This window comes from Cervus canadensis, chromosome 23, assembly GCF_019320065.1.
Source record: "Cervus canadensis isolate Bull #8, Minnesota chromosome 23, ASM1932006v1, whole genome shotgun sequence".
Classification (NCBI taxonomy): Eukaryota; Metazoa; Chordata; class Mammalia; order Artiodactyla; family Cervidae; genus Cervus; species Cervus canadensis.
The window spans coordinates 47,756,540-47,774,513 of NC_057408.1; the positions used below are offsets into that span (position 1 = coordinate 47,756,540).

General features: G+C 46.5%; 1 protein-coding gene across 1 annotated transcript in view; it reads left to right on the forward strand.

Moving 5' to 3' along the window:
• The first annotated feature begins 723 nt into the window (after positions 1 to 723).
• Positions 724 to 17,974, forward strand: part of ANKRD29 (ankyrin repeat domain 29) — a 51,397-nt gene continuing 34,146 nt past the window's right edge. Inside the window, exons 1-3 of the mRNA XM_043444334.1 lie at positions 724 to 1,026; positions 14,445 to 14,555; positions 17,477 to 17,575. Of these exons, the coding sequence (XP_043300269.1) occupies positions 724 to 1,026; positions 14,445 to 14,555; positions 17,477 to 17,575 (513 nt within the window). The remainder of the gene's footprint in view (positions 1,027 to 14,444; positions 14,556 to 17,476; positions 17,576 to 17,974) is intronic.

Consider the following 17,974-nt stretch of genomic DNA (forward strand, 5'->3'; position numbering starts at 1 on the left):
TGTGGATGTGTGTGTAGTGTGTATACATGGCTGTGTGTGTATCTATGTATTGATTGTGAACCTGTGTGTGTGGAATGTACAGGCTGTGTAGAGCCCGCAGTGCATGCAGAGGGTGTGTGTGTGTGAGACAGAAATGTGGATGTGCATGGAGTGTGTGCATGGGAGAGAGGGTGTGGATGTGAGGGGTGTGGATGTGTGTTTTTTCCTCTTGAACCAAAATTTTATTTTATTTTTCAAAATTTTATTTTAAATTATTAGGTTTTTAGAGCATACGAAACATCTTCATAACTGAGGACGTATCAGGATGTCAGCACACGGAACTACAACAAAATTTTTATACAACTTTTGAAACATTGATATGCTTATTTCTTTTGTGTATGAATGGCACGGTTAGCTTAAATCAGCTTTGTCGTGGATTATCAAGTAGGTTAAAAGCGGGGCTGGATTTTCAGCTAGGGTTGAAAACGTGGCTAGGGTTGTGTGTGTGTGGAGGCTGGAGAGTGTGCACAGAGTGGGGTGTCCAGTTTGGAGTGTGAGTGAGTGAGTCTGGATGTGTGCAGAGTGATGTGAGGTTGTGAGTGTGCAGCGGTGCGTGCATGAACCTCGCGTGTGTGTGTGTGTGTGTGTGTGTGTGTGTGTGTGTGTGTGTGTGTGTGTAGTGTGTGCACAGTGCGAGCGGAGCTGGGAGTGTTTGGTAGGTACGGCGGTGCGGGTGGGGTGGGGATGGGGGGTAGGGGGATGGGGGAGGGGCGTCTGAGGGGGTGCCCCTTCCCTCCCCTCCTTCGTCCCCCCTCCCTCTCCCTCCTCCGTCCCTCCTCCCACCCCCCCTCCTCCTCATCCCTCCCCCTCCTCCCCCACCCCGGCCCGGCCCGGTCTGCGGCGGCGGGAGCGCGCGGCGCCGCGGAGGCCGCCCCTCTGCGGAAGGCGGCGGGAGAGGGAGGGAGGCAGGCCGGTGCAGAACGTCCGGGCCGGAAGCGCGCGGGGCCCGGCGGGGCGGCCGCGGACATGTGCAAGATGTCGTTCAAGGTGAGCGCCGCGCCTGCGGGAGGGCGCGCCGGGCGGGCGGCCGACCTGCAGCGGCGGGGCTGGCACCCTCCGTCCGCCCGGAGCCGCCGCGGGCCCGCAGGAAGGGGTGGGCGCCGCCCCGAGGTGGGCTGCGGGGACCGGGAGGGAGCGGCCGGGCAGGGCTGCCCGTCTGGTTTGTGATCTGGGGGCGCGGGCTCTGCGGGAAAGGCTTTGCGCACTTCTGGCTGCAGGTGCGGTGAGCCGGGCCGCGGGGCGCCGGGCGGCGGGGACTGTCGCCGGGGTAACGGGCGGGCGGGGGCGGGGAAGGAGCCCTGGGTCGGCGCTCTTCGCGGGGACCCGGGCTGCCGCACCGATTCCTGCATCCGCGTTCCCGAACGCCAGCCGCCCCACTGCCGCTTCCTCCCGGAATACTTTCTCGACGCTGGAGCTGAGGGACCAGCGCCGAGCGAGCTGCAATTGATTACCAGGCTGCAGTTGATTACCAAAGAGTTTATTAAAGTCATTCATTTAACCCCCTCATTTTCGGGTGAAAATGAGGTTCATTGATTTGCCTGTATTGAAGATGTTAATAAAAACATTAGTTAAAATGGACTGAGCACATAAAATGTGCCCAACTCTGATCCAGGGGCTCCACGGTTCAAGTTCTGAACCTTCCGGCGTAACCACGAGATGGTACTTTGCCACTGCCGCCCCCCCACCCCATCACCACCACCTTTTCTAAATAAGAAAACTAAAACACGAAGAAGTTAAGTAACTCTTCCTACAGCCGTGCAGCCAGTGAGCGAATGGTGTGCAGACTGAAACCCTAGTGAGTCTGGCTCCACGGCAAGTGTGATCCCAGCTCTTACAATAGCTCATTTAAGCAGAGGAATGTCGCTGTGAGATTTGCATCTCAGAAAGATCTCTGAGCGGGTGGGCTTCCCAGGTAGCTCAGTAGTCAAGAATCCGCCTGCAATGCAAGAGACACTGGTTTGATCCCTGTGTTGGGAAGATAACCCTGGAGAAGGAAATGGCAACCCACTTCAGTATTCTTGCCTGGGAAATCCCATGGATAGAGGAGCCTGGCTGGCTATGGTCCATGGGATCGCAAAAGAATAGGACATGACTTAGGGACTAAACAACAACAGTTCAGAGACTAGAACCGAGCTGGGAGACCAGTCAAGACTATGTTGGGGACATCTTGTTACCAGGCTAGGTACCAGACTAGGGCACAGATTTTGAGAATGGAAGAAAACAGACGAATGTTGAGTGACTTAAACATTTTTAATCAGCAGAGTTTAGTGATTGATATTATTCACTGGGCTAGGGAAGGCCAGAGAGATAAAGATAAAATGTTTGGTGTAAAGTTTCAGGATGGAGATGAGTCCAAGTAGAGATGTTAGACAGATGTACAAACTGGAAGCCCAGGAGGGTAGTCTAGGCAGGAAACAGAGATGACATTTAAGAGTGAACAGTGCTAAGTGGTCATTGAACCCATGGGATTGAATGTGGCTGCCCAGTGAGATCATGTAAAGATAGTAAATTAGAGGACTGAGAACAAATTCCTAAAGAACCTCAGGACTTAAGAATGAGTGGAATAAGAGAAACCCATTGAGAAAATGGGAGGGCGGGGAAATGGCAGGCAGAAATGTATGAGAAGAATCAGAAGCATGTGCAGTCATTAAGCCAAGAATCTCTAGCCTTTCAATAAAGGTGGAGAGGGACGCAGAATTAAATACCTCAGAGAAATCAAACAAGCTAAGAATCGAAAAGTGCCCATTGAACTTAGTAATAGAAGAGGCTCTGGTGACCTTGTTGAGAACAGTTTCAATGCAATGTTGTGTTCAGAAGCCAGACTGTAATAGCTTAAAAAGAGAGTGGGTAGAAACCACAAATGGAGAGAACTCTTTCAAAAAATTGGAAACAGTGACTGAGGTGGGAATCCAGATTTGGCCAAGGGTTTGTTTGCTTTAAAATGATAGAGACTTGAGCATCTTTATTTTTTTATTATTATTATTTTTGGTTGCACCACACAGCTTGGAGGATCTTAGTTCCCCTGAAAGTGAAAGTCGTTCAGTCATGTCCGACTCTTTGCAACCTGATGGGCTATACAGTCCATGGAATTCTCCAGGCCAGAATACTGGAGTGGGTACCTGTTCCCTTCTCCAGGGGATCTTTCCAACCCAGGGATTGCACCCAGCTCTCCTGCATTACAGGCAGATTCTTTACCAGCTGAGCCACCAGGAAAGCCCAAGAATACTGGAGTAGGTAGCCTATCCCTTCTCCAGTGGATCTTCCCGACCCAGGAACCCGAGTCTCCTGCATTGCAGGTGGATTCTTTACCAGCAAGGATTGAACCTGAGCCCTCAGTGAAAGCATGGACTGCCAGGGAAGTCCTGATCATCTTTAAATGATAATAGACATTTCAACTCTAACGGCAACCCACTCCAGTACTCTTGCCTGGAGAATCCCAGGGATGGCGGAGCCTGGTGGGCTGCCGTCTATGGGGTCGCATAGAGTTGGACACGACTGAAGTGACTTGGCAACAAGACATTTCAACAGTAAACAGACAACCCAGTTTTGAAATGGGCAAAGCCTCTGAATAGAAGTTTCTCCCAAGGAGATACACAAATGGTCAATAAGCCACTGAAAGGATATTTGACATCAGTAGCCATCAGGAAATGCAAATCAAAACTGCAGTGAGACACCACAGTCACACCCCTTAGGATGATTATAGTCAACAAGACAGACAATGAGAAACATTGGCAAGAATCTGGAGCAACTGAAAACAACAACAAAAAGAATGTGGAGCAATTGAAAACAACAACAAAAAGAATGTGGAGAAATTGGAACCCTCCTCCATTACTTGTAGGAATGTGAAATGATACAGCGATAATAGAGAACAGTCTGGTCATTCTTCAAAAAAATTAACCATAGAGTTGCCATAGGACCCAACAATTCTGCTTCTAGATGTATATGCAGGAGAAATGAAAACATATGTCAGGAATTTATATCTCATGGTGGTGGAGACTGGGAAGCCCAAGATCAAGCTGTTGACAGTTTTGGTTTCTGGTGAGAGCCCACTTCCTGGCTTGCAAACAGCTACTTTCTGACTGTATCCTCAGATGAGAGAGAGAGTGAGCTCTAGTGTCTTCCTTTCTTTGTAAGGGCACTCACCCCACCATGGGGGCTCCACCTTCATGGCCTCATCTAAACCTGATTACCTCCAGACATCACACTGGGGGGTTAGGACTTCAACATACTAACCCAGAGAGGAGAGGACATAAGATTCGGACCATAACATGGTGTATCCATATGATGGATCATTCAGCCAGCAAAAGGAATGAATCTCTCATACGTGCAGCAATGGGGATGGACCTTGAAAACATTATGTTACGTGAAAAAGGCCAGACACAAAGGCTTCATGTTACAGGTTTCCATTTATATGGTGTTAGTCACTCAGTTGTTTCCGACTCTTCTGCGACCCCATGGACTATAGCCCACCACACTTCTCCGTTCATGGAATTCTCTAGGCAAGAATACTGGAGTGGGTTGCCTTTCCCTTCTCCAGGGGATCTTCCTGACCCCGGGTTCAAACCTGGTGACTCCTGCATTGCAGGCAGATTCTTTACCGTGTGAGTCACTGTGGAAACCCCCTCCCCACCATTCATATGAAGTGTCCAGAATAGGCAAATCCATAGAGACAGAAAATAGATTGGTGGTTGCCAGGAGCTGGGGGAGAGGGGGTAATGGAGAATGATTGTTAATAGGTATGAGGTTTCTCCTGGTTGATGAAAATATTCTGGGATAAGGTGATGCTTGTAAAACCTTGAGATTAAAATAAAAACCACTGAATTATATGCTTTAAAAGGATGGGTTTTTTGTTTTGTTTTGTTTTGTTTTGTCAGTCTATTTGTTTTTGTTTTTGTTTTTTTTTCTTTTGTATTGGGGTACAGCCAGTTAACAATGTTGTGATACTTTCAGATGAACAGGAATGGACTCAGCCATACATATATATGTATCAATTCTCCCCCAAACCCCCCTTTAAAAAGATGAATTTTATGGTATTGGGTTGGCCAAAAAGTTCATCTGGGTTTTTCATCATAGTTATGGAAAAACTTGAATGAACTTTTTGGCCAGCCCAATATGTAAAGTATTAGTTCTAAAACTAAAGTAAGTCATGTCTGACTCTTGTGACCCCCTGGACTGTAGCCCAGCAGGCTCCTCTGTCCATGGGATTTTCCAGGCAAGAATACCGGAGTGGGTTGCCACTTCCTTCTTTAGGGAATATTGCCCACCCAGGATCAAACCCGGGTCTCTTGCATTGCAGGCAGACTTTTTGACCGACTGAACCAAGTATCTCTGTACAGAAGTGTTTTAAGATGGCAGCAGGGAGTGCTGAGAAAGCTTATGCGTGGAGAGGATGGTCGAGCTGAGTGCTGAAGTTCTGAGGTGGGAGAGCAGAGGCACTGATGTTTTGTAAATCGAAGGCCAGGATGAGCTCAGAATTTGCGGTGGGCAGAAGGGAAGATGCCAACATTTTCAGTGAAGAAGGAAAAATGATCCAGAGGCCACAGCTACCTTGAGGTGGGGCAGAGGATGAGAAAGGTGGGATGGCCTGGGTCTTGAAGCAGCGGAGATGTGTACACCTGCTGAGAAAGGGTGTCTGGAAGTCAGGTGAGGAGGGTCCAACCCCATTCCCCGCCCTAGTGTGTCTATGGGAGCAGGTTTAGCAACCCCTCCCTGCACCCCTGTCCCCCGCCCCCCACCCAGGGAGACTGGAAGCTCGGTGCTAGGTGAAGGAGGAAGACAGTTGACTTTTTAGATAGTAGAGGAGTTCTAAAAGGCACATAAAGAAGATTTGAGGGGCAGCGGGGGAGAGTCGAAGGCTGGGTGACTAATCGTATACTAGCCCCAGCTAATATCATGTTGTTTAGTTGCTCAGTCATGTGACTCTTTGCGACCCCATAGACTGTAGCCCACCAGGCTCTTCTGTTCATAGGATCCTCCAGGCAAGAATACTGGGATGGGTTGCCATTTCCTCCTCCAGGGGATCTTCCCAACTCAGGGTTCAAACCCGTGTCTCTTACATCTCCTGCACTGACAGCTTTACCACTAGTGCCAGAATGTGCCCACAGCCCATGATAAATATACAGGATGTCCCTGGTGCTCTAGTGGTTAAGATTTCCCCTTCCAATGCAGGGTATGTGGACTTGATCCCTGGTTGAGGAGCTGTAAGATTCCACATGCTTCTTGGCCAAAAATACAAGACATAAAACAGAAGTAGTATTGTAACAAATTCAATAAAGACTTCAAAAAGTGGTCCACATTAAAAAAAAAAAAGAATCTTTAAAAAAATAGCAACTATTGGGAATTCTCTGGTAAGTCCTGTGGTTAAGACTCAGTACTTTCACTGCTTGGGGTCCAGGTTCAATCCCTGGTCAGGGAACTAAGATCCCCCAACCACTTGTATTGTACATTTTTGGAAGGGTTTTTATAATATTGCTTTTAAAATTATTTAGCAACAAATAATCTTTAATTTAGACTTCTCCAGTGGCTCAGTGATAAAGAATCCACTTGCCAGGGTAGGAGACACAGGTTCAATCCCTAGGTTGGGAAGATACCCTGAAGAAGGAAATGGCAACCCCCTCCAGTATTCTTGCCTGGGAAATCCCATGGACAGAGGAGTCTGGTGGGCTACAGTCCCTGCGGTCGTAAAAGAGTCAGACATGAATGAGTGACTTAAGAACAGCAACCTTTAATTTACATTTGCCCATGATTTTTCTGCAATTCAGTAGTTCTTGTATATTGGGAAAATCAGACCTGCAGATTATATTGTGTCAGCAATATTTTGTGAATATCAATTTTAGCAATTGACATGTTAACATTTTGTAGATATTGAATGATGTTTTCATTGACTCTGATTTTGGAGCCATTGTTTCATTTTCATAGGTGGCTGAAAGGTTGGAGGTCCCAGGCCCTTTGTTTCCAAGGCCTGCATTGAAAAGACTCAGCTGTTGGCTGAGTCTGTGGGTGGATAAACAGAGCTTTAGAAACCACAATTTATCTTCTTCTCGATGACTCAGAGTCACCACTTGTAGGACTATTTGCTTCTGAACCACCGGGACACTTGTTTTATCCTTCCTCCGTTATGTTGTCAACAGTCTCTTCTCGCTGGTAGCGCTTTACCTTCAGTAAATTTCCTCTATCAACGTTTTGTTGTAGTTCAGTTGCTCAGTTCTGTCCAACTCTTTGCGACCCCGTTGACTGCAGCATGCCAGGTTTCCCTGTCCTTCACCATCTCCCGGAGTTTGCTCAGACTCATGTCCATTGAGTCGGTGATACCATGCAACCATCTCATCCTCTGTTGCCTCCTTCTGCTGCCTTTAATCTTTCCCAGCATCAGAGTTTTTTCTAATGAGTTAGCTCTTCTCCTCATCTTTGGCCACCTCATCTAAAGATTTGACTCATTAGAAAAGGCAACTGCTAATTTGTTCTGGTTGGGAAAGGAGATACATATTTGCTGGAATTGTTTTTAAAGTAAAAAGAACTCAGAGTGCAGGTCTGAGTCTTTTTTGTGGAAGAAACCTCATGGATTTCAGTACATTGACTTTTGTCTTTCAGTTCAACTCAGTTCAGTCACTCAGTGATGACCGACTCTTTGTGACCCCGTGGACTGCAGCACGCCAGGCCTCCCTGTCCATCACCAACTCCCGGAGCTTGCTCAAACTCATGTCCGTGGAGTCGGTGATGCCATCCAACCATCTCATCCTCTGTCGTCCCCTTCTCCTCCTGCCTTTGATCTTTCCCAGCATCAGGGTCTTTTCAAATGAGTCAGTTCTTCCCATCAGGTGGCCAACGCATTGGAGTTTCAACTTCAGCCTCAGTCCTTCCAATGAATATTCAGAAGGAGTGATTTCCTTTAGGATTGACTGGTTGGATCTCCTTGTAGTCCAAGGGCGTCTCAAGAGTCTTCAACACTACAGTTCAAAAGCATCAATTCTCCGGTGCTCAGCTTTCCTTATAGTCCAACTCTCACATCCATACATGACTACTAGAAAAACCGTAGCTTTGATTAGATGGACCTTTGGTGGCAAAGTAATGTTTCTGCTTATTAATATGCTGTCTAGGTTGGTCATAGCTTTTCTTTTATCTTTATAACAGCTATTTCAACTACTCAGGATTTATTCTTCGGGGCTGAGGTTGCCAGAAGTCCAGCACAATTTGTAAGTTAGACCCTAACCCAGTGAGGGGGAGTCACTATTCCAGAGTGTAGATAGCTAGATAAAGAATAATACCTGGGTCTTTCTTGATCATGTCTTACCAGAGAGGATTTGTTGTTTAGTTGCTGAGTTGTGTTCAACTCTGTGACCCCATGGACTGTAGCTCACCAGGTTCCTCCATTCATGGAATTCCCCAGGCAAGAATACTGGAGTGGGTTGTCATTTCCTCCTCTAGGGGATCTTCCTGACCCAGGGATCGAACCGGTGTCTCTTATGTCTCCTGCATTGGCAGGCGGGTTCTTTACCACTGAGTCACCAGGGAAGCCCTGAATGCCGGGTTCCATATTGGTGGTGGAAATTGCTTATGCCTTGGCCAGACATAGAGGAACTTATACTTTCGACCCTTGTTCTGAAAGTATGTAAGTTATCTCAGAATCAACTCCAGTTCATCAATCATCTGAAATTACTTGGATGAGCCACAGGAAAATAAATTGATAAAGCCATGTATTTTTTTTTGACAGCTTTATTGAAATACAGATCACATACCATATAACTCACCCAGTTAAACTGTCCATTCCAGTGGCTTTTTTTTTTCTAGCATATTCAGAGTTGTGCAACCATGAGTACAATCCATTTTAGAATATCTTAATCAACCCCAAGAGAAACTATGTACCTGTTAGCAGTCACTGTATTCTTCTCAATAGCCTCGTTTCAGAAAACTGCTAAACTACTTTCTTTTTTTAAAAATTTATTTATTTAATTATTATACTTTACAACATTGTGTTGGTTTTGCCATATTCTACCTCTGTCAGTTGGCCTCTGCGGAACATATATGTGTTAAACAGACTTTAAGCATGGTCTTGAGTTCTGAGTTTGGAGACGCCAGTGTTATACAGGCCTACCTCTATGGCAGAATGCCTGAGTAGATAAATCACTTACATATTTTTTGGTCAGATGTTTAGCTTTTTGGAAAAACCACAGTGGTTTTTATTATTTTTTAATATTTTATTTATTTGGCTGCCTCAGGTCTTGGTTGCATCATATGGGATCTTTCGTTGTGGCACATGGAGTCTAGTTGCGGCGTGTGGGCTAAGTAGTTGCAGTGTATGGGCTTAGTTGCACCTTGGCATGTGGGATCTTAGTTCCCCGAGAACCCACCTTGGCATGTGGGATCTTAGTTCCCCGGGGATTGAACCAACTTCCTCTGCATTGCAAGGTGGATTTTTAACCACTGGCCCACCTGCGGAAGTCCCCTAAATTACCTACTTTTCCTCTGTGGTTTCCTGTCATTTGCAGAAGTGTAGTGATACTTACAACACAGGTTTAACGCTCAGTTAAGGTTTTTAAGTGACTCTGTAAATTTCAGCCATTTAGCACAAAGTGGAACGGTAAGATCTCAAAAACCTCCTTCTGCACGTGGTCTCTCTACCCTTCTTATCTCCTCATTTAATGTGGCTTCTAACACCAGAGAAATTCATCATTGAACAAAGTCAGTGTTCTCTTGATTAAATTAATTATACACACTTAAAATCCACATGATTTTCAATCGTTTTTTAAGCCAGTAGCTGAGATCTCTACCCCCTCTTAGCTTTTAATCAAAATTCCATTTCTGTACAAGTAACAACTTCCCTTCTGTGTTTCTCTCCCCTTCCTTCCTGTATTTAATTTCTGGTAGTGTGCTAATGAGCAGTGTGTGAGCCAAAATTTTAGCAGTAAAGGGGGGCTGGGGGAAGAGAGGAGAAGATGACATATGTGGAAGATTGTCCCCTGGTTTTCTCACAAGGTATAAGATATAGGAGCTCAGACTTTGGACCCAAACAGATTAGGTTTGAATCCTAGCTCAGTTACTTTCTAGCTAGATGACCTTGAGTAAGTCATTTCTGTGCCTCAGTTTTCTCATCCTAAAAATGGGAACAGTAGCATCTACCTTGTGAGCTTGTTCTGGGAATTAAAAGTGTTAGAGCAATGAGAGTGCCCAGCACGCTGCCTGACACAGAGCAGTACCCAGCGTAGGTGGTTGTTGCTGTAACTCATCACATCACACTGATAACCTGATGCCAGAGGTGCAGAAAACCAAGAAAGAGGTTACATAGTCACCACCGGATTGGTGAAGTGCCTTAGGATTTGTGTGAGGCATTTTCACATGCATCGGCTCCTTTCAAGGCTTAAGGGCTGCCCTTTATAAACCACATTTTAGGATTATGTGCATACTGTGCCCAGAGGAAGTTTGGAAGTTTACCAAGCAATGTGGTCTGTAAAGAGAAAGAAGGCCAGGGGACTTTCTCTGTTGGCAGAAGAGGAGCTTGGCATGAGGTTATGAAGGGGGTCGTTGGGGTCGCCACGCTTGTTTCTTGCTGTCTCAGGAGGAGACTTCTGCAGGAGGCAGGCAGGGGGATGGCTGAAAGCCTAGCCTCGAGCTCCAGACCGCCTGGGGCTGCAGCCTGCCTTGTTGTTCTCACTTATGTCATCTGAGCAGTAGGGTAGTAATGTTCCCACTTCACTGAGCTATGTTGCAGAGGATGTGCCAGTGGTATGGAATAAGCATTTGGTAAGAAGTAGCTTGGTCTTCCCAGGTGGCGCTAGTGGTAAAGAACTCACCTGTCAGTGCAGGAAACATAAGAGACACAGGTTCGATCCCTGGGTGTGGAAGATCCCCTGGAGGAGGGCATGGCAATCCACTCCAGTCTTGCCTGGAGAGTCCCATGGACAGTGGAGCCTGGTGGGCTACAGTCCACAAGGTCATGAAGAGTCAGACACGACTGAGCGACTAACCACAGGAGGACTCTGCTTTTAGAGCTCACATTTCTTGAGTGTTTACTATCGAAGTGCATTTGCACATATTACCTCATTTATCCTCTAACAACCCGTGACAGAAGCACAGTTGACCCTCTGTGTCTGCCGGTTCTGCATCTGTGGATTCAACCACAGACCAAAACTATTCAGAAAATTTCAGAAAGTTCCAAGCAAGAGAGCTTGAATTTGCCCTGCCCTGGCAACTATTTACATAGCACTTACATTGTGTAAGGTATCATAAGTAACCCACAGATGATTTAAAGTATATGAGAAGATATGTGTAGGTTATATGCAAATAGCTTATATGCAAATACTATGCCAATTTATATAAGAGACTTGAACATCCACAGATTTTGGTATCTGCAGGCAGTCCTGGAACCAATCCCCCAAGGATATTGCCTGTATTAGCACCATTAATACTATTCTCACTTTCCTGGGGCAGAGAGAACTTAAATAACCCTTCCAAGGTCACAGAACAGGGATGCAGCAGGGTCAGGACTTGAACTTGGCTCTCTCTTACCCCAAATCAACAACTTTCTCATGCCTCCACCTGCCAGTAAATCAAGCCCTTGAGGGAAAACGAAAGATTTACACCTTTTCCCAAAGCTCAGTTTCTGGAGCCTTTTATGAAACGAGGATGTCTAGCCTGTGCAGGAGAGGAATCCCCGAGGCCATTCTAAAGGCAGGAGAGGCTCCTGACCGGAGAGCTTGTTATGACAATAGAAGCTTGTGGTTTACAGATGGTTTTTGAAAGGCATGTGGGGTTAAAGTGAAACAGAATCACCGAAAATGATTTACAATTTACTTTTCTCAAGTTCTCATGTTTCCGGAAAAGCCAGCAGAGCTGTTTCCATGGTGCATATTAAATTATCTTCCTGATTCACCCTCCCATACTTTGTGCAGTGTTTCTTATTAAAGGGGCATTGTTTCATGATTTATATACAAGTCAAACCCGCCTGCCATGGCTTCTCGTAGTCACAACTGTAACATCAGGCCCAGCCTGATGTAAAAGCCACAGACACTCGGTGTGAAAACTGAGACAGTACAGTTTACACCTTCAGGGGAAGCAAATGGTTCACCTGCAATTTAAGGTGAATTTTTTTCCCTCCTAAAGAGCCCGGAAAGCATTGCAAGTATGTTTGTAATCTGCTTATCGCTCCCTGCTTCTCCACGCTCTCATCCAAGAATGCACAAGAACGCTAAGTTGGGTACGTGCTAAAGGGCTTCTCAAGTGAAATCCTCCCACCCCAGATGCTGCCACCCCTCTGCCACCCCTGGACTTTCCCTGTGTTGGCTCCTCAGAGCAGCCAAAACTGTTGGTGTCTGCTTTTTTTAACTATTGATGGTGAGTTAGGTACTGTTAGGGCTTCCCTCATAGTTCAATTGGTAAAGAATCCACCAGCAACGCAGGACACCCTGGTTCAATTCCTGGGTCGGGAAGATCAGCTGGAGAAGGGAATCTAGTATTCTTGGGCTTCCCTTGTGGCTCAGCTGGTAAAGAATCCACCTGCAATGTGGGAGACCTGGGTTCGATCCCTGGGTTAGGAAGATCCTCTGGAGAAGGGAAAGGCTACCCGCTCCAGTATTCTGGCCTGGAGAATTCCATGGACTGTATAGTCCATGAGGTCGCAAGGAGTCGGACACAACTGAGCAACTTGCACTTTTCACTAGGTCTGTATGTAAAAATGTATCAATATTCTTAGAAGATGTATTACAGATAAGACTCTGGGTCAGATGAGTGCTTTTAAGAAAGAAAGTGTTAGTCGCTCAGTCATGTCCGACTCTTTGTGACCCCACCAGGCTCCTCTGTCCATGGAATTCTCCAGGCAAGAATACTGGAGTGGGTAGCCTTTCCCTTCTCCAGGGAATCTTCCTGACCCAGGGATCAAATCCAGGTCTACCTGCATTGCAGGAGAATTCTTTACCATCTGAGCCACCAGGGAAGCCCTGAGATGAGTGCTTTCAGCTTACCGAAAAAAAGTATTTCTGTTAATTTGAATACTAAAAAATTTCCTATGAATTCGTCATTAGTAGCAATACTCTGATTTTAATTTTGCCTGTTGGTTCTAACTTTGTAAAGAAAGTGGATAGAAGGAAGGAAACTAGTGTTTATAAGCACATATAACATGCCAGATACAGTATTAGCCAATTAACCTACATCATTTTTTAAATTTACTTCTATTTTTTAGTTGTAGTATGATTGCTTTACAGTTATATGTTAGTTTCTGGTGTACAACAGCATGAATCAGCTATAAGGATACATATTAATATATCCCCTCCATCTTGAGCCTCCCTTAACCTACATCATTTAATTTTTACCATAAACTTCAGGGCATGTCATGTGATCTCCATCTAAGCAAGGGGAAACCAGGACTTACCAGGGTCAGTCCATTGCCCAAAGCCAGACTTGAAACCCAGAGCTGTCTGGTTCTGCCTGTCCTTCCACCCCCATCATGGACTTTTCTCTGCAAATCTAAATCAGTGCATTTTAGAGAAGGAGGTGGTGCTTCAGTCAGCTCTGCCACTCTAATTCTGGAGAACTGTTCTCCAGCTCTGTTCTTTCCATAGTCATGGTTTCAGAGTTAACATAGCAACTTTAAAACGACCCCACACTGGAGTGAAGGATCCACCTGAGGCTGCATAGCAACATTTCATGCCCAGAGTTCTTTGTTCTCAACAGAAACCTCTGGTGAGTTCCAGCTGAATCAAAGAACCTTTGGTAGAGGGAGAGCGAGGCGTTTACCCAGGCGGCTGGAATTGAGTAGAAAGCATTGACAACTCAGAAAGTTAGTTTGTCGCTCGCTCAGTCATACTCATCTCTTTGCAACCCCATGGGCTGCAAACACCAGGCTCCTCTCTCCATGGGAGTTTCCAGGCAAGAACACTGGAGTGGATAGCCATTGCCTTCTCTACTGGATCTTCCTGACCCAGGGATTGAACCCAGGTCTCCTACATTACAGGAGGATTCTTTACCATCTGAGCCACAGAAAAGATGCTGGTAAACTCAGAATTGGGAGTGATTTCCCTCCGCTTAGAGATAAGAGACATTTGGGAACATGGCAGAGAAGAAATAGCAGTTAGGCACGCCTTGAAGGATTGGGGAGAATTCTTTCAAGCAAAAAGGAAACTGAACAAAGACACAGAGGCAGGAAAGTGAGGACATTGGTGGGAAATGGAGAATATTAATAGTGCTGTGTAATCAACAACCCGGCTCTCTGCCACAGCCCCAGGGCTCGGGTTACCCGCATCCCATAGCCAAGTATACCTCGTATGCAACGATGACCCGCTGCGGGAGGAGCACACCTCCCAATGATAAGACACATCTGGAAACTCTCCATTTTGAATGGCAGCACGTGTTTGCGTAGCAGTGGTCACATTAATGAAGGTCAATTTTAAAGATTCTGTTTCATTTTGCTTCTGCAGAAGGAAACCCCGCTTGCCAATGCGGCATTCTGGGCAGCGAGGAGGGGCAACCTGACTCTACTCCGCCTGCTACTGAACAGCGGCCGCGTGGACGTGGACTGTAGGGACAGTGTACGGACTGGTCCATTCGGTACCCGCATGCTAGGAGCTGGCTGTCCCCCGCTGGCATGAGAGCACCTGCTGAATACCCTGCCCTTCACAGTGCTTGTCCCCTTTCCCATGCGCTTGTCCCCCTTACCATGTGTTTGCTTGCCTCATCCTTTTCAAAAAGTCCAAAGCACCATTGTTATTGTTCAGTTTCTAAGTCATGTCCAACTCTTTGCGACCCCATGGACTGCAGCATGCCAGGCTTCCCTGTCCTTCGCTGTCTCTCCTGGAGTTTGCTCAGACTTATGCAGAGTACCGTGGGGAAACATATCGAGGAAACCATTATCTGCATCAGACAGGAGGGGCCACAGTAGGGGAAGAGACAGATCCCTGGGAAATCAGAATTGGCGAAGTCCAAGAAGAAAAGGGGTACGGGGTGATTCAGGAGCCTGCCATGGATGGAGGAGTTGGATTTTTTCTGCTGAAAGATGAAAGTCCCCCACCCAACCTCATTTCCTTCTACCTTTGCAAACATCAGTTCACTTATCAGTGATGGCGGGGAACTAAAGCAGGTCCTCCCACCCTCTGGCAGCATCGCTTGCGGAGTCCTTCCCTCCCCAGCCAGAGGCAGTGATCTCTGTTCTCAGCAGGACCTCACGTCTCTGGGGACTAAGAGGACCTCAGATGAGGAGAGAAAGGAGATGTTTTGATTTTAGGGATTAAATAGAAATGTTTTCACAGGAGCCTTCTTGTTTTCCGGAAAACAGGGTGTGCCATTTCCAGCTTTTATTACACAAATTTGGTAGGTGATATCAGCCACCAGCCCTAGTGAGGTATCAAAGTTTGCTCCCCTTTGCCCCCCGGGGCATTAGCACAGGACAGCTCAGGGTTCTCCTCCGGACCCACGTGTAACTTCCTCCCCACTTGCTCTGTGTCCCAGAGTCAGAGCTCTCTGGCTTGCCCTCAGGCACTCGCTTTCCTCCGACCTCCAGTAGGGTTTGGCCAGTAGGAGCCCTGGCGGGAATCAGAGGCTGGGAGGACAGAGATATTGGGGAGTCCAGCCCCCCCATCCTGACTGGCAGCAACACCCTCACCCTGTCTGTCCAGGGAGCCACCACCTGCCTCTCGTGCTTTGGGGCCTGGGCTGGTATCGAAGCCCCACTGTCCCTCCCTGTCAGTCCTCTTCTTTGTGGTTTCCCTACATCCAGAGCATAGCTTTATAAATAGTCTCTTTATTATGCTTTCTTTCCAGTTATCCCAGTTTGAATGTACCGTCTGTTCTTTGCCAGGACCCAAACTGATACGGGGTCTTGGGCATCTGTGAACTGGTTGTCTGGTCTTACCAGGGATTGCTGGGCAGCAGTGCCGTACTGTACAGTTCTGGAGTGGGAACACCCGAGTTCATTGTGGTCTCACCCACTGACCATGTTGATGACCACTTACTCCTTTTTCTTAAAGTCACCCCTTTCCAGACACCCCTGACTTCCAGCTCTGTGTCCCTTCCTACATCCACAGATCCCGCTTCTTCATTCTCTTTCTCCTTTGTCCCAACCTCTGACTTTTTCTCAGTTGACCATGTTATAGAAGTGAAATGCAATCCATAAGGAAGCATTTTGGGGTAATTTGTTTCATTCATCTTCCCTTACTTTAATATAGATAAAGCCTGACATTTAAAATTTTCTTTGTGAAATGTCCAAGTCAAGTGCTCTGTGCTTCCTCTAGCTCATGATTGATTTGTATTTTGAGACCAATGTGCCCACAATAGAAAATTTTTCTTTTTTTTAAATTAATTGTAATTGGAGTATAGTTGGTTTACAATGTTGTGTTTCTGCAAAATGAATTTCTGCATATAGCAAAATGAATCAGCTATACATATACATGTATCCCCTTTTTTTGGATTTCCTTCCCTTTTAGGTCACCATAGAGCATTGAGTAGAGTTCCTTTTGCTATACAGTAGGTTCTCATTAGTTATTCAAGTCCTTGAATCATTTTTAAAGTTATTTATTTATTTTATTTATGCATTTTTGGCTGTGCTAGGTCTTCATTGCTGTGTGGGCTTTTCTCTTTTTGCAGAGAGCAGGAGTTACTCTCTAGTTGCTGTGTGCAGGCTTCTCATTGTTGTGGCTTCTCTTGTTGCGGAGCACAGGCTCTAGGACACATGGGCTTCAGTAGTTGCAGCATGTGGGCCCAGTAGTTGCAGCTCTGGGGCTCTAGAGTAGTCTCAGTAGTTGTGGCAAATGGTCTTAGTTGCTTTGCAGCATGTGGGATTCTCCAAGATCAGGGATCCAATCTGTGTCTCCTGCATTGGCAGGCAGATTCTTTACCACTGGACCACCAGGGAAGCCCCAGGTCCTGGAATCTTAATGGTAGCAAAGACCTTGGCAATCATCTCATCCAATTCCTCATTTTAAAGATGCAGTAAATGAGCCCCGGAAAGTGTGAGCAGTGTGCCCCTCAGTGTGCTAGTGGCCCCCGGGGCGCCTGACTCTCACTTCTGTAGCCTCTCATTGCATCTTTACCTGAATCAGTTTGAAGACAAAGAATTCTAAACTCAGAAAACCGACTAGTGTCACTCAGCCCACCTTTTTGCATTAGTAATGGTGTTTTGGCTCAGGAATCATTTAATAGGAGTCATAAAATAAGGCCATTCCATTGCTGCTGCCTCAAAATACAGTAGCCATGGTTCGCTTGGACTGTGTTTCTGATGGTAATGGAAGTAAGCGAATGTTTAAATTGAAAACTCCAGCCTCAGCAGTTTGTCATTTTGCTTTCTCCTGCATCATCTGCTTTATAAGATTATTCATGAGGCACTTTTCTTTACTGCGGGAGCTGTTGCGTTCAGCTCAGCCATGTCCTGGGAGGAGCTGACCTTGGCAGCCTCTTCTCCGGGTGCCTCTCTGACGTCATGGTGGCCTAACTGCTCACGTGTCTCTCCTCCCCCCAGCATGGGACCACACTCCTCATGGTCGCCTCCTATGCTGGCCACATAGACTGTGTGAAGGAGCTTGTCCTGCAGGGAGCGGACATCAATCTCCAGAGAGAGGTAGGTCAGGTTGGCACGTGAATAATAGTAATGCTGGTGACAGAGCTGTGAAGTTTACACAGTAGTGAGTTGCTAAGAAGGACTGTTGAGTCCTTTGGGACATGAATTCAAACAAACTCTGGGACATAGTGGAGGACAGAGGAGCCTGGTGTGCTGCAGTCCATGGGGTGGAAAAGGGTTGGACACAACTTAGTTATTGAACAAGGACTAGAGTATAGCCATCCCAACAAACCTGGGCGGGGGGAATTGGTTCCATGACACCCCCCATCCTGTGGATACCAGAAGCCACTGATGCTCAAGTCCTTTATATAAAAGTAGTATAATATTTGCATATAACTACACACATCTTCCCATATGCTTCTAACATCTCTAGGTTACTTTTTATACCTATGCTTGGCT